Source organism: Lutra lutra, chromosome 1 (assembly GCF_902655055.1).
Source record: "Lutra lutra chromosome 1, mLutLut1.2, whole genome shotgun sequence".
Taxonomy (NCBI): domain Eukaryota; kingdom Metazoa; phylum Chordata; class Mammalia; order Carnivora; family Mustelidae; genus Lutra; species Lutra lutra.
The window spans coordinates 164,309,019-164,325,874 of NC_062278.1; the positions used below are offsets into that span (position 1 = coordinate 164,309,019).

Below are 16,856 nucleotides of genomic sequence, written 5' to 3' on the forward strand. Positions count from 1 at the left end.
GTTCAGGTGAAATGACAAGCCTGTCCACCATACCAAGTTTCATTGCATCTAAGATGCCATCTATTATAAAAATCACCATTATTTTATGTGCTGCTAAGACAAAAATGCTAACATTTAGAATGATTAGATGCCATCAACCGTAACACATCCCAGCTTAGAAATGCTGGGGAATTGTTTCAAATAGGCATCTTAAGTGGAAATGGGGTATTTATGGTAACATGGAGGCTGGCAGTGACCTTGAGCGGTTTTAATGCACTGTTCATAGAATAAGGGGGAAGTAAGTGGTAAGGCAACAGAAGTTGCATAATAAGAAAAATCTTGGGAAGTTTGGCTCTGAAGGGGGAGCAGGGAAATGGGCAGTTGGCAAGATGTATAGGGTGAAAGGAGTTAATGTATTTTAGAACTAGATAATCAATTTTGTATTCACACAATAAAAGAGTTTACTAATGGATTAGTCTGAAACATAACTGTGAGTGAAAAAACAAGATGCCAAAGGATGTGAAAAGTATACTGATATTATGTACTGTTAATGGGTGTGCATGTGTTAAAGATAATACAAAACAGTTCCTGGGTGGCTCAGTCCGTTAAGTGTCTGACTCTTGATTTGGGCTCAGGTCACTGAGATCAAGACCTATGCTGGGGCTCTATGCTCAGCATGGACTCTGTTTCAGATTCCCTCCTTCTGCCCTACCACTCTCCCCTGAACACTCTCTCTCACACAAAAGAAAAAAAAAAAAGATAATATGAAGCATATGCTTATGTTCTTATGTTTTTTTACATAACAGGCTTATTGAGATAGAATTTACATACCATATGATTTAAAATGTACAATCCAATGGTGTTAACATATTTCAAGTTGTACAACTGTCATCATAATCAATTTTAGAACATTCTAGAATTTTAGAATATTCGTCACCTCCCCAAAACCAATACCTATTAATAGTCAACTCCTCTCCCATTCTCTCCCCAGCCTGAGTCAAACACTAATCCACTTTCTGTCTCTATGGTATGCCTATTCTGGACATTTCTTATAAATGGAATCTTAACAATACACGTGGTATTGTGATGGGCTATTTCCACTGAGCGTAATATTCTTAAATTCCATCCCTACTGTAGCCTGTATAAGCTCTTCCTTCCTTTTCATGGCTGAATAACATCCCATTGGATGGATACATCACATTTTGTGTACCTGCTCATTGGTTGATAAGCATTTGGGTTGTTTCCACCTTTTCACTATTACAAGTCATGCGACCATGAACATTCCTGTAACATGTTTTTGTATGGACATACGTTCTCCGCTCTCTGGGATCATACCTAGGACTAGAATTACTGGGTCATTAGCAACTCTAGGGTTTAATCTTGTGAGGAGCCACCAGCCTGTTTTCCAAACAGCTATGCCATTTTGCATTACCATCTAGGACATGAGGGTTTTGAATTCTCCACATCCTGCCTGACACAAACTGTCTTTCTTGATTTTGTTGTCTCCGTGCAAGTAAAGTGCTTTCTTGTTGAGATTCCGTTTTGCATTTTCCTGAGGCTAATGAAGTTAAGCATATTTTTATGTGCTTATTGGTCCTTGATATATCTTCTTTGGAGAAATACCTGTTCAGATTTTTGCCCATTTTTAATTGGGTTGTCTCTTTATTATTGAATTGTAAGAGTTCTTTATGTGTTCTAGAAACAAGCACCTTACCAGATTTATGAATTCCAAATTTTTCTTAAAAGATTTTATTTATTTATTTGACAGAGAGAGACACAGCAAGAGAGGGAACATGAGCAAGGGGAGTGGGAGAGGGAGAAGCAGGCTTCCTGCAGAGCAGGGAGCCTGATTTGGGGCTTGATCCCAAGACCTTGGGTTCATGACCTGAACTGAAGGCAGATGCTTAACAGACTGAGCCACCCGGGTGCCCCCTGCCATATTTTCTTTTAATTGTTTTATAGTTTTAGCTACTACATTTAGGCCTTTAATCCATTTGGAGTTAATTTTTGTATGTAGTGTGAGGTAGGGGTCCAATTTCATTCTTTCACATGTGGATATCCCTATGTCCCAGCATGATTTCTGGAGACTATGCTTTCCCTGATGAATTGCTTTGGCACTCTTGTCAAAATTCAAGTGACCGGGACTCCTGGGTGGCTCAGTTGGTTAAGCGACTGCCTTCAGCTCAGGTCATGATCCTGGAGTCCCAGGATAGAGTCCTGCATTGGTCTCCCTGCTTGGCAAGGAGTCTGCTTCTCCCTCTGACCCTCCCCCTTCTCATGCTCTCTCATTCTCTCTCTCACAAATAAATAAATAAAATCTTAAAATTTAAAAAAAAAATCAAGTGACCATAATGTGAGGGCTTATTTCTAAACTCCTAATTTCATCCAAGGATGTGATTATCCTTGTGCCAGTGCCTGCCTCCTTCCTTCCTTCCTTCCTTCCTTCCTTTCTTCCTTCCTCTTCCTCTTCCTTCCTTCCTTCCTTTTTCTTTTCTTCCTTTCTTTCTTTCTCTTTCTTTCTTTTCTTTCCTCCTTTCCTTTCCTTTCCCCTTCCCATTCTTCCTCCCTCCTCTCCCTTCCCCTCCCTCCCTCTTACTTTTCCTTCCTTTCCTTTCCTTTCCTTTCTTTTCCTTTTCCTTCTTCCTTCCTTCCTTTCTTTCTTGGCAATGTGTATACCCAATGTGAGGTTCAAACTCATGACTCCAAATTCAAGAGCCACATACTCTACCAACTGAGGCATCCAGGCACCCCTCCTTCTTCCCTCTTTCAATTTTAAGGATCCTGTAATTATATTGGGCCCACCTATATAATCCAGGATACTTTCCTATCTCAAGATCCTCAACGTAGTCACATCTGAAAGTCCCTTTTGCCATGTGAGGTAGTGCATTCACAAGTTATGGTGATCAGGACAGGGGACATCTTTGGAGGGGCATGATTCTGCCTACTACAGAAGTATATAAAAACACATTTGATTTTGTATATTGATTTTGTATCCTGCTAAATGCTTTTATTAGTTATAATAATTTTTTTACTGGATGAATCTTTAGGATTTTCTATATAAAAGATTATGTGATCTATAAGTGGAGATGGTTTACTTCCTCCTTTCTAACCTGGATAACTTTTGTTTGGTTTTCTTGCCTAATTGTCTTGGCCAGAACCAGACAATGTTGTACAATATTGAATATAAGCGGCGAGGGTGGACATCTTTGTTTTTTTCCTGATCTTAGCAGAAAAGCATTCAGTCTTTCACCATTCAGTATGATGTTGGCTGGAGGTTTTCATAGGTGTCTTTATCAGGTTGAGAAAAGTCCCTTCTATTCCTAGTTTCTTAAGTTTTTTTTTTTTTTTTTTATCATGAAGGGCTGTTGAATTATGTAAAATATATTTTCTGCACCTGTTGATGATCATGTGTCTTTTGGCCCTTATGCTATTGATATGGTGTATTGTATTAGTTAATTTTCAGATTTCAAATTACCCTTCATTCCTGGGATATATCTCGGTTGGTTATAATGTAAAATTCTTATATGTTGCTGGATTTGGTTTTCTAGTACTTTGTTGAATATTTTTGCATCTATGATCACAGGAGATACTAGTCTATAGTTGTTATTGTTGTAGTTGTTGTTGTTGTTGTAGTTGTTGTTGTTTTTTCCTTATCATATCTGTGCCTGGTTTTGGTATCAGAGTAATACTGGCCTCATGTAATGAGCTGAGAAGTGTTTTCCCCTCTTCTGTTTTTTGGAAGAGTTTGTGAAAAATTGCTATTAACTCTTCTTTAAATGCTTGGTGTTTATTTTTATGTAGTGATGAAACTCAATCACTTCACTTGTGCATTTTGTGGTTGGCTAATATGTTTCCTGTATTACTTACCATTACTTAAAGTAGCTTTTAAAGATTATTACATTCAGTTCTTCAGTCTGATACTGTGATAGGAAGTATGGATCTAACTTCATGTTTTCAAGTATAATTGACACAATACCATTTACTGAGTGAGTAGCTATTCCCCACTATATTGAAAAGCTTTCTTTATCATGAATTTCCAAGTGTACTGAGGCCTGCTATTGACTTCTCTGTTTTATTTCATTGATTTATGCATCTGTTCTGGTTTTAATACCACACTATTTTAATTTCTATATTTTATACTATGTTTTGATAAAAATTTCCTTGGCTCTTCTTGGATGTTGTCTGTTCTAGATGAATTTTAAAATCTTCTTTTCAAATTCCATAAAACAGTCTCAGGGGTTTTTTGTTGGCATTGCATCAAATTTTATTAATCTGACACCTTCATAATATTGAATCATCCTATCCAGGGACAAGATACATTTTCGCCTTTTTGGAAGTATTCTATGCAAGTCTAGCATTTTCTTCATTTAGTTCTCTTACATCTAGTTAGGTTTATTCTTGGCTTGTTGTTGTGACTGGGATCTTTTCTCCTCCTATTTTGATTATACATAGGAAGTTATTGATTTCTGTATCTTATATCCAGAAATCTTGCTGAACCCTTTTTTTTTTTTATTATTTATTTATTAGGGCACCTGGGTGGCCCTAACAGTGGCCTTAACAGGGGGTTAAGCCTCTGCCTTCAGCTCAGGTCATGATCTCAGAGTTCTGGGATCGAGTCCCACATCGGGCTCTCTGCTTGGCAGGGAGCCTGCTTCCTCCTCTCTCTCTCTCTCTCTCTCTCTCTCTGTGCCTACTCGTGATCTCTCTCTGTCAAATAAATAAAATCTTTAAAAAAAATATTTATTTATTAGAGAGAGAGAGAGCAGGGGGAGAGACAGAGGGACAGAATCACCAAGCAGACTCCCACTAAGTGCGGAGCCTGGCATGGGCTCAATCCCATGAACCATAATATCATGACCTGAGCTGAAACCAAGAGTTGGACACTCAAAAAACTGAGCCATGCAGGCACCCATTGCTGAACTCCTAGTAAATGTTTTTAATTAGTGATTCTGTTGATTGTCTTGCATTTTCTCAGTACACTTGCAAATAATTAGTTTTATCAAATTTTCCCAATATTTTTTTAAAGATTTTATTTATTTATTTGACAGAGAGAGATCACAAGTAGGCAGAGAGGCAGGCAGAGAGAGAGAGGGAAACAGGCTCCCCGCCGAGCAAAGAGCCTGATGTGGGGTTCGATCCCAGGATCCTGAGATCATGACCTGAGCTGAAGGCAGAGACTTAACCCACTGAGCCACCCAGGCGCCCCCCCCCAATATTTTTAATCCATTTCCTTTATCATGCCTTATTGCATTGTCTCTTACAGAATACTCAATATTTGTGTTGATAATGATTATCCTTTCCTTATTCCTCACTTAAATGAGAATGCCTCTGATGTTTCTTCATTAAGTTTGGTGATAGTTGTAGGTTTCTGAGAGATATCCTTTTTGGTTTTTTTGTTTTTGTTTTTGTTTTTTTTTAAGATTTTATTTTTATTTTTTTGACAGAGAGGGGAATCACAAGTAGGCAGAGAGGCAGGCAGAGAGAGAGGGAGAAGCAGGCTCCCTGCTGAGCAGAGAGCCCAATACAGGGCTTGATCCCAGGACCCTGAGATCATGACCTGAGCCGAAGGCAGAGGCTTTTAATCCACTGAGCCACCCAGGTGCCCCGAGATATCCTTTTTGAATGAAAGAAGTTTCCTTCTATTTCTGGTTTACTTCTTACGTTTTTGTTTGCTCCTTATAAAAAGAGTAGGTTTTAAGTCTCATCACATGCTCCTTTTGGGGGTATCTCTTAAGATTTTTTTTCTTGACTCACTTTATGCAGAGAACTATATTAGTGACTTTTGTTAATACTCAACCAATCTTAGGTCCCTGGGTTAAGCCCTATTTAATCATAACATATTTTTAGTACATTGTTGCAATCAACTTGCTTATATTTTCTTTAAGCAAGTTGCATCTGTGTTAAGGGAGGTTGGCTTAGGGTTTTTTCCATTTGTATTATTCTTAGTTGGTTTTGGCATTGGGGTTACACAAACCTCATAAAGTGAATTGGGACACTTTCTAACTTTGTAAGAGTTTATGCATTGAAGGTTTGACAGAATACACTCATTCCAAAAGGAGCTTATGTCTTTTTTTTTTTTTAAGATTTTATTTATTTATTTGACAGAAAGAGACACAGCAAGAGAGGGAACACAAGCAGGGGGAGTGGGAGAGGGAGAAGCAGGCTTCCCACTGAGCAGGGAGCCCAATGTGGGACTCAATCCCAGGACCCTGGAATCATGACCTGAGCCAAAGCAGACGCTTAGCTACTGAGCCACCCAGACAGTCCCGCTTATGTCTTTTTTAACAGTCTATTTTTTTTTTAAGATTTTATTTATTTATTTGACAGAGACAGAGAGAGATCACAAGCAGGCAGAGAGGCAGGCAGAGAAAGAGGGGAGAAGCAGGCTCCCTGCTGAGCAGAGAGACCGATGTGGGACTCGAACCCAGGACCCTGAGATCATGACCTGAGCTGAAGTCAGAGGCTCAACCCACTGAGCCACCCAGGCGCCCCTTAAAAGTCAATTTTTTACTGTCTTTTTCCCCTCACTGTTATTTGTTTGTTTAGCTTTTCTACTATTTGAATCAATTTTTCAGTAGTTTGTGTGTTCCTTAAAAGCATTCAATTACACTTTAAATTTTATTGATATATATCGTTTTGCTTATAATTTTGAAATCTTATTTCTAGTTTTGTTCCCTTTTTCATTCTTAATGGTATTTACTTATGTCTTCTCTTTTTTATCTTGTACTAAAGGTTTGACTGCTTTATTTATGTTTTCAAATAACAGGCTTTTAACAATCAGTTCTACTGGGTTTTTGTTGTTATTTTAACAACAATAGAAATTTATTGATTCATGTGTATATGGGGGTGTGTGTTTTTGTGAGTTTAAACCTTCTTAAATTGAATGCTTAGTTCATTTACATTTAACCTGTGTTTTTTTTCCCCTAATAAATACATTTACAACTATAAAACCTCTGTGAATTGTTGGCTATATCTTATGGGTTTTAATGTGCAATGTTCTCACATTGTCATTAATTAATGAATAGACTAAAATTTATATTGTGATCTACTCTTTAACCTAAGATTATTTAGACAGGTATGCATTTTGGGTTGTAGTTTCCTCCATCAATTAAATCTCATTTGCTTTTTATCTTCCAAGCAATTCTTCCTCATTTTAGACCACCAATTGATCCCATCTTGTTTTCCAGGGCTGTTTTGGACTTAGGTGTATATATTTATCTTTCTTCTCATTTCTAGGAGTTAAAAGCAAGAGGGGAAAGCAGGAACGTGTATTCGGTGTACCAGCATGATTTCATATCCCTCAATCAACCTTTCTTTCTTGCTTGCTTGCTTACTTGCTTTCAAGGTAGAAGTTCTGGACCACATTTGTATCTAATGAAAATGATCCAGAGAAAGGAAAACTGACTCTGTCAGAAAAGGCATACCTTAATATGGAAGTCCTTGAATAGGAGATAAAGAATGCAATGGTGGAGAAGACTGGCCAGTGATAAAGAGGGGATGTTTCATTCATTGTAACAGAGGAAAGACGAAATAGATGACGGGTCTAGATGCACCCTACTTTTCTCTTTTCCAAGTCAGATACTCCCAGTTTTAACAAATGGTTTTCATGACATCTTTCAGAATTTCTCCTCTGTTACTTGTTTCTTCCAAAAAAAAAAAAAAAAAGTTATTATAAAAAGATAATGCTAACAAAGTTAAAACAGTTTAGAATAATGGAACCATTAATTTCCTTTTTCTGAATACTGTATCATTTTAAGTCCAAAATTGCTTTACACTTTGTAGCCATTACCTATTCATGGGCTTTTTGTATGAACTATTTTTTTAAAGCTTTTATTTATTTATTTGACAAAGTAAGAGAGGTAGAAAGAGAACACACACAAGCAGGGGGAGTGGCAGGCAGAGGGAGAGGGAAAGGGAGAAGCAGGATTTCCCCTGAGCAGAAAGCTGACATGGGGCTCGATCCCAGGACCCTGGGATCATGACCTGAGCTAAAGGTAGACACTTAGTGGACTGAGTAACCCAGGCGCTCGCATATGAACCATTTTAGATTAGGTCTCCTTTAACTTGTACTTACAGAGAAAATAGCACCCCAAAACACAGTCAACATGACTCAATTCAGTCATTCTCCAAGTCCTGTTGGTTGCCTCTGGAGTGTTTTCTCAAATCTGCTATGCCAGCTCTAGGTCAGTCTTCTACCATCTGCCACTGAGACTACTACAGCACTCTCTCCACTGGCCATTTTGCTCTTCCTCCCTGCTGCCCTCAGAATTCTCTAAAATACATGCCATGGTTTCTACAGAAGAAAAGGAAGTCTAAACTTAACGATGTTCAAGATCTTTTACTACTAGGTCCTCACTTAATTTTCTAGAACCCATTATGTTCATTGACTCAAATGGCCTGTGGAGTTTAAATTGACCATGGGCTAAATAAAATGATGTAGTTCTGTTAATTAAATGAGAATATCTTTATCTAAATGTTCTAATTTTATGGTACAGCTTTTTGATATGTTCTTCGACCCGTCACTTTCTCCTTATGTTTCTTCATTTATAATGTAAGGACTTACTACTTTGTACAGATTAACCAAGAATTCATCAAGATATTTAGCTCATAAGCCATGTATCTTTCTAACCTTATCTCTTGCCCCCATGCTTATCATGAAACTCATTATCCCCCTTAGTATGGTACACCATTTATTACCATACCATGCTCATGTTCTTTCCTTTTCCAGGGACCCATTTCTGCCCTATCCCCCTCCTCCCCAACTCCTATTTCTCCTAACTATTTAGTCCTAGGAAAGCCCTTTGGGATTATCTACAATATCTAGCGATACACCCCTGGATAGAGGGATGAGAATATAATTTGAAAAAGCAGATTCAATGTAATAATTTATTTTAAAGCAATGTTTTCCGAGTATACTACATATAAAGTAAAACTCCAGGAAATTATCGCTGCTGCAGATGTTTAAATTTCACTCATCCCCAAAGGGTCAAGACTTTTCCTCTGTTCCTTAAAGAGGCTGAGCTCCATCCTAACTCAGCAATTACGAAAGCACTTTTCTCTCTGCCTGGAAGATTCTCTCCCTAACCCGATTTCCTACCTAATACCCATTCATCCATCCAGGTGCCAGCTTAAATGTCGTTTCTCCAGGAAGGCATGTGTGAAGGTGCCCTTCTCTACTGTCTCATATTCCCTTATACGTCTTAACAGACCTTACAATTTAATCATGAAATATATGTGTGTCGTGTTGGTCTTTAGGTTTGTCTTCACTAGACTAAGCTCTAGGATAAGGGTTGTGGCTGTTTTGTTCACAACCGTGGAGCCCCGCATGTGAAAGAACTTTTGTTGCCAAAAGGGACCAAACACTTCACAAAAGTTAAACAATACTGCTCTGATAACAGGAAGCCCATACATAACAGTTGAGGCAACTGAGGCACAAAGGATTGCTTGCCCAGCTGACGTGCCCTGGAGAAGCCTTCCCTGACCCCACTCCGCCTAGAGTGTCTTGATGTAGGATTAAAGTCACTCCTCATGTCAACTGCGTCAGGGGTCACTCCTGTCTTCTCAGACCAGTGTCCTTCCATGCAAGTGACCCCCCGCTGCCTTTTGGGCGCTCAGAAGTGTTTCCAGGGGAATGGATGACTAGATGGCTCTGGCGTGCCCTCCTCCGTCGCTGCACCTCAGGCAGGTGGCGGCAGCTCCTGAAGTCGCGAGGTGCGAGGCCGGGACCTCCAGGCGGTTGCGGCCACGGCCCCGCCCCTACAGGCCTCCGCGGTGTTGATTGGCCGGCCGGGCGCCCGGGCCCAAGAAGAGGGGCGGCCGCCCGCGCGCCCGCCTCGTCTTCGCGGGGGCGCGCCCGCGGCACGCGGCCGGGCGGGGCCAGGGGTGAGTGACGGCCACGCGGGCCAATGGGGCGGGCGCGCGCCGCCGCCACCGCCCGCGCGGCCCCTGACGCCGGCCGAGGAGCCGCGCCGCTGCGGCTGCGGGCGGCGACGGCTGCACCATGGGTTGGCTGCTGCGGGCCGCCCGGCTGCCGCCTCTGCTGCCGCCGTTGCTGCTGCTGCTGGCCGGGGGTGAGTGCGCGCTGCGCGGGCGGGCGGCCGCGGGGCCGGGGCCGGCGGGTAGCGGCGGTGACGGCGGGCCGTGGTGCTGGACAGCTCCCTGGCCGCCAACAAAGGGGCTGGCGCGCGAGGCGCGGGAGCGCGGGGCTCGGCTGGGCTGCTGCGCCGTCCGCGACACGCGCGCTCCCAGGGCGGGGGGCGTGGGGCCACGGCGTGTGCCTCGTGTGAAAGCGGCTCCCCAGCGCGGGGGCGTACGTGTGCGCGCGCGCGCACACACACACACACACACACACACACACACACACACACAAGCAGGGGAGGCGCGGGAGTGTGGAGGCGGCGCGCCTGCACGCGCTCCCTGGGGGCTCTGTTCGGGGGGCGTTGGGGAGGGCGGGAGCACGAGCTAGAGGAGGACGGACCTTGGCTGCCAGCCCCGCGACAGCCACTCAGGGATGGGGAGGCGGCATTTACAGGTCCCATGGGGTCACTACAGTGAGCGTGGGCGCCAGTGTCTTGCGGCTCCGAGGGGGAAAGTGCCAAAGAGCCGTACACACAGCTGCTGCGACAATGAGGGGTGTGTGTTTACGCGCGTGTGGTGCTACCGGACAGGAGGAGGGGTGTGTCATTGCGAATGGCTGTCTAGACTGTGCTGGGCAACTTTATTAGGAGCTGACAAAGAAGAGGTATGACAGCACCCAGGTCTCTGCTTGTGACAGTGACACTGCTGGATAGCTCCTGCGCAGCTGCCACGCAGGGATGGGTGTGAGAGACACTCTGAGATGTAGTTTTAGTTCAGTAGTGCCCAAGGGCAGTGTGTGGGTGATGACAGGCTGGGTGTGGGGGGCAGGTGTGAAATAGATGTGCCTGTGACAGAGCCTGCTGAGAGCTTCCCAGGGGGATACATGGGATTCAGGTGTTTGCTGGCTGGTGGCACAAGGTATGTGGCAGCCTCCCAGACAGGCCACCACCACTGAATGCGGGTGGGTAGAAGTGCTGTCTGCAGGAGTGGGTCAAATAAGGACATGATTGAACAGCTTCTCCATGTGCCGGACACAGCAGAAAGGGGACGGTATGCAACGGGTGCATATTAAGGGGCGATTGCTAATTGGTGTTGGTAGAGAGACACAACGGAATGAGTGTGTGCATGCATGTGTGTGTATAGTGTACGTGTTCACTCATCAGATGGCCTTGAGTGATTCCACTTCTGATGGACATGCAGGAGTATAACGTGTGTGTGTGTATGTGGGAGTTGACCTGGGACACTGGCTACTTAGTCACCTCCTGTGAGGTTAACCCCCAAAGACACAGGCACAGGTGTGCATCTGTGTGATGAAGGAGAGGACTTTGAAGGGTCTCTGCCTGAGAGGGGAGAGCAGTCTTTGCTTAACGGTGGCAGTGAGATGGGCCACTGCCATGGGCCCATAGTGACAGAATCCCAGGGAAAATGACTGGACAGGGAAAGGGATCTCTTGCACCTGAGCTTTTCCTGGCAAGGCTCAGTTCAGCAAGGGGTACTTTTTCTCCACCATCAGTCCAGGGATGGGTAAGAACCTAAGTGTGTGCACAGAAGTATGTCCATTGGCATTTGTCTCATGTGTTCACACACACCTATGTCTATGTTTGCATAGCTTGAATCGTCTCTGGAAGAGGTGAGATTCAACAAATAAATTAAATATTGATTAGTCTGCTCTTTCTTTGTGCAACAGCCATACCAGAACTGGCAAGCAGTGTGTGTCAGGACCCATGTCCAGCTGTGGCTAGGCATGGATGACTGTGGGCAGCTTTACTCCTTCTGTGTTCCCTCCCAACTCCTCCCTCCCTTACACACTTTATGGTATATGTTATTACTTCCCTCTTAGTGACACGTATGTGTCTGGTAGTATGTCTCTTTCTTAATATACCTTTCTGTAGAAACCTTTCAAGAGCGCTTGGGCACTGCTTCTCAGATTATCCAGACATGCACACTAGTGTGAGTGTGTATGTGGTAGGGTGATTGTGCTAGACAATTTCTGTTGTAGCTGACACTTAACGGGTGTGGGGGCTGTGTGGCAGATGCTGCCGGGCAGCCCCCGTATTGGTGTCTGGCAAGGGCTTAGGGAGAGCTGTACTTCAAAGCTGCTGATGAGGAGAAGGGTGGGGGTGTAGTGGATGGTGGAAATCAGAAAGGGATGTTTGGATCAGGAGCAGATTGCAGGGGAGATAAAACATGCGGATTACTAAGGCCTTGTTTTTTCACCCCCTGAGATATAAGCCTACTTCCTCTGCCTCTTTTTCCGAGTTTGGGTCAGATTTTCAATTCTTTGAGGCTGGTCACCAAATCCTTTTCACGTACCTTCTTTTTCTCTCCCTCTTTCTGTTGGGAGTGATGAAATATCAGAAAATTATAGATGCTAGAGGAGAACAAAAGAAAATCAGGGGCGCCTGGGTGGCACAGCTGGTTAAGTGTCCACCTTTTGGTGTCGGCTCAGGTTGTGATTCTGTGACATTAAGCCCTGTGTCGGGCTCCACGTTCAGCATGGCGTCTGCTTGAGATTCTCTCTCCCTCTCCTGCTGCCCCCCTCCCCATGTGCTAGTGTGCCCTCTCTCTCAAGATAAGTAAGTCTTTAAAGATTTTATTTATTTATTTGACTGACAGTGATCACAAGTAAGCAGAGAGGCAGGCAGAGAGAGAGGGGGAAGCAGGCTCCCCGCTGAGCAGAGAGCCCGATGCGGGGCTCGATCCCAGGACCCTGGGATCATAACCTGAGCTGAAGGCAGAGGCTTTAACCCACTAAGCCACCCAGGTACCCCAAAGATAAGTAAGTCTTTAAAAGGAAAAAAGAATTAATCACAAAGAGTATAAATCTGAAATTTTATTTTATTTTATTTTATTTTTTTAAAGATTTTATTTATTTATTTGACAGAGAGATCACAAGCAGTCAGAGAGGCAGGCAGAGAGAGAAGGAAGCAGGCTCCCCGCTGAGCAGAGAGCCCGATGCGGGGCTCAATCCCAGGACTCTGAGATCATGACCTGAGCCAAAGGCAGCGGCTTAACCCACTGAGCCACCCAGGCGTCCCCTAAATCTGAAATTTTAAATCAGATGGAGTCTCAGTTAAGGCAGATTAATTATTAAGTGTAAAAGCAATTATACACAGAATGCTTAAGGCTCAGCTACTATTTTGGTGGGCAAGTTGGAAAATAAGCAAGCTCTTACAATTACTAAATAATTATCCATTGCTAAGGCTTTTGAAAATATCAAGGTCTATATAAAGAATAAATAACCATCATAGGGAAAAAGAAGTTCAAGAAAATGGAACTGTTTACTGGAGAAGAGTGCGGACCCAGATTCCTTTTTTCACAATAGGTTTTTGGCAAGATTATCAAAATTTCTGTTCATTCATTTCAGAAGTTTGGGAAAGGAAGAGAAGGAGGGAGGAGGAGGTGGAAGGAGACGGTGGTGTCTCTGCCTGACAGGTGGAGGAGAGAGTTTCAGAGAATGGAGAAACTCGCCTTGTTGTGGAAATGGTAGGGAGTGGTCCCAGGGAATTCCACAGACTGCAGTCCTCTGAACAGGGAGCTTCACTGACTACATAGTATTGGATTTCCAGAAGCGGGAAATCAACAGGACTGCTGGTCAGACTTTCCTTGAGAGGGCTGACACAGTTTCCTCAAGATCCATGCCACTGTGGAGAGAAGGCCCAAGGCCTAGAAGGGAGTGACTTCTCTCCCACCAGGCCCCAGTTCAGCTCCAAGAGAGGCAACACTCAGGTTTTGAAGAGGCAATGCAAGTTTGAGCCTCCAGAGGCTAAAATCCCAAGAATTCCTAAATAAAACTAGTTTGTACTTTTCTAAAGAGGCTGACATAATGTCTTTCCCAATGTACCCGCTAGAGGCTGGTTCATGTAGATAAAGATTTTCACCCAATGGCTTTTTCAAAGATTGGCTGCTCAGGTGACCTGAAGATCTGTAAAATGTTTATTTAATTATTACAAACATTTCTTGTCAATTGACTTTTTTTCTCTGTGGACTGCGTGAGTTTTTTTCAGGTAAGTTTATTGCATTTGGCTCCCCCAGTCTTGGGGGTACCACTTTTGCAGTTGTATCTGCTGGTATCACATTTAAAATTTAGACTACACTTTTCAAACCGTGGTCATTTTTGAGGGGAGAAAGCACTTCTATTAACCGGCTGTGTGATTGTGACCTTACGGTCCTGAGCTCTCCCTTATTTCATCTGTGAAACAAGAGGGTTATTTATTCAAACACCTGTTGTGTTCCTGTCATATTTCAGAGTCTGTCAAGGCACTGGGCCGACCAAGTTGACTCAGACACGAGGCATACAGAGTGAGGGAAGAAGGCCATAGACGGCCAGCTCCAGTTTGAGAGAAAAGTGCAGTGATTGGTTCAGAAGGCTATGGTACTAGGCGTGGTGCCTAGCCTACACTGGGAATACCAGGGAGAGCTTCTCAGAAGCAGGGACTGGAAGCAGAAGCAGGAGTTGGGCGGGTGGGGGCAGGTGGCCCTAGGCATTACCTGTTTTGGTTAAAGGTTTTTTTGTTTTTTTTTTTTTAAGATTTTATTATTTATTTATTTGTTAGAGAGAGAGAGAGCATGAGCACAGACAGACAGAGTGGTAGGCAGAGGCAGAGGGAGAAGCAGGCTCCCCGCTGAGCAAGGAGCCCGATGTGGGACTCGATCCCAGAACGCTGGGATCATGACCTGAGCCGAAGGCAGCTGCCCAACCAACTGAGCCACCCAGGCATCCCTGGTTAAAGGTTTTTTGAAGCTTGCATGCTGTCCCACGTTTCCACCCATTAGTCCTGGTTTTGTTTTGTTTTTGTTTGTTTGTTTGTTTGTTTTTAAAGTCACATAGAATAACTCTGATCTCTATGACTCACATCAACCTTTTATTTTAATATATTTGAAGATACTGACCATTGTCTCTCTTGCATGTTCTTTTTTCCTGGCCAAGAACATCCCAGTTCTCTGTTCTTTATAAAGGATAATAATACTTAGATTTCTGAAATACAGTCTGCTCATTATGGCACGGTCTGCATGGAGCTGCCCTCATCTGAGGCCCCTGCCTTCCTGAGGGCTGTGGAATTTTTGCTTTACCAATGAGGAACCTGGGGCCCCTGGTGAAATAGCTTACCCAGAGCAGCTCCCCCAGGGAAGCCAGAACCCAAACCTGCTTCCCTGGCTCAAGCTCTCTCTACTAGACCGTACTACTGTGTTTGAGATCAAGACCTGTTTATCCTCATCCGCACACCTTTTAACTGTGTTAAGCCCCTTTTCCTCGGGGCTGTCCTTTCGGTCAGATGCAACGGGTGTTGCCCGCCCGTGCACACATAGCTCACGGGGTCTCCACCACGCTCAGGGTGCCAAACTTAGGGCTTATCACGAGTGGAGAACACAGTTGTGAAGCTTCGGGTTCAGGCCATGCAGAGCATGGAGCATGCAGCACAAATAGTGTTAGCTCTCACTTTTTATTCTAAACATCATGAAAATTTGACATGAACTATTCAGGCCGCGGCCCGGTGTGCAACGGGGAAGAGCAGGATATAACTCTTGATCGTATCACTGAACGTTAGTCTTGGAAAAGAGAACTTGGAGGTCATTTCAACCACCTTCCTTATTTTTAAGGATGAGGAGATGGACCCAGAGGTTTTAAGCAATTTTCCAGAAGACATAGAGCAAATAAGTAATATTTGTGTGTTTAAGCTAGTACTTAAGGTGTGAAGCAGGCACATAGGGCTGTCTTCCTCTTCTCAGTGAATGGAAGTGAGAGACGGAAAAAGATGCTCTTTAATTTATTGGGTTTCGTTCGTTTGTTTTATAAATTAGGAAAGAGGGATCCAAGATGCTAAACAAAGATGTTAGGACCAACGCTGGCTGAATCTGACCTGAGGTCGCACCTAGTCTTTAGAGACTGTTCAGGAGATTGGATTGCTGACATCCGAATCTCATTCTTAATGCACTTTTGGAAAGCGTTCAGCTTAGGACAGAAGCCTGGGGACCGGTGCGCATACGAGGTCCTTCAGAGCAGGGACTTGTGCTTCACTGCATCTGTGCCCGCTGCAGCCCAGCACAGCTGTAGTGAAGGTGAAGGTGGCCACTGGTGGCCGTTTCTGAGTGAACAAGTACTCCCCCCGCTGCTGCCGCCAAGCCGGTGCTGAGTCCGATGACGCTCTCCGGCCCACCTCCCTCGGGCTCGCCTTTGGTCCTGCCACTGGGAGGGCTGAACAGCTCGACCTTTGTGGAGTTAGAACAGTGTCTCAGAATCCCCCGGTAGCCCCTGGGTGTCAGGAGTGTCTCCCCGCAGTCCCCACAGGCACCCCTGTGTTCTTTGCTGTTGGAGACGTGTCCTAACAGTGTGCCAGTCTTGCCTTTCTGGCCTCTTCTAACCATCCAGCTTTCATGTCTGTGCAGGAGCGTCCCTGGGCACGTGTGCAGCAGGGTCCGATGAGCCTGGCCCAGAGGGCCTCACCTCCACCTCCTTGATGGACCTCCTGCCGCCCACGGGTCTGGAGCCTCTGGACTCAGAGGAGCCCAGTGAGGCCATGGGACTGGGAGCCGGCCTGGGAGCCCCCGGCTCGGGTTTCCCCAGTGAAGAGAGCGAAGAGTCGCGCATTCTGCAGCCACCACAGTACTTCTGGGAAGAGGAGGAGGCGCTGAACGACTCCAGTCTGGATCTGGGACCCACTGCAGGTAGCTCTTCTCACCCCAGACCAGGTGCACCTTGCAGCTGGGAGGGAGGCTGGCTATGCAAATGCCAGAGGACTGTTTCCTTGCTCAAATCCTATCTCTTGTCTCTCCCTGCCAGCTTTTATAGTGCCATCAAA

General features: G+C 44.5%; 1 protein-coding gene across 1 annotated transcript in view; it reads left to right on the plus strand.

The window, feature by feature from the left end:
- Positions 1–9,914: 9,914 nt before the first annotated feature.
- PODXL2 (podocalyxin like 2) overlaps positions 9,915–16,856 on the plus strand; it is a 37,383-nt gene continuing 30,441 nt past the window's right edge. The window contains exons 1-2 of the mRNA XM_047743063.1: positions 9,915–10,049; positions 16,444–16,722. Of these exons, the coding sequence (XP_047599019.1) occupies positions 9,980–10,049; positions 16,444–16,722 (349 nt within the window). The 5' untranslated portion in view covers positions 9,915–9,979. The remainder of the gene's footprint in view (positions 10,050–16,443; positions 16,723–16,856) is intronic.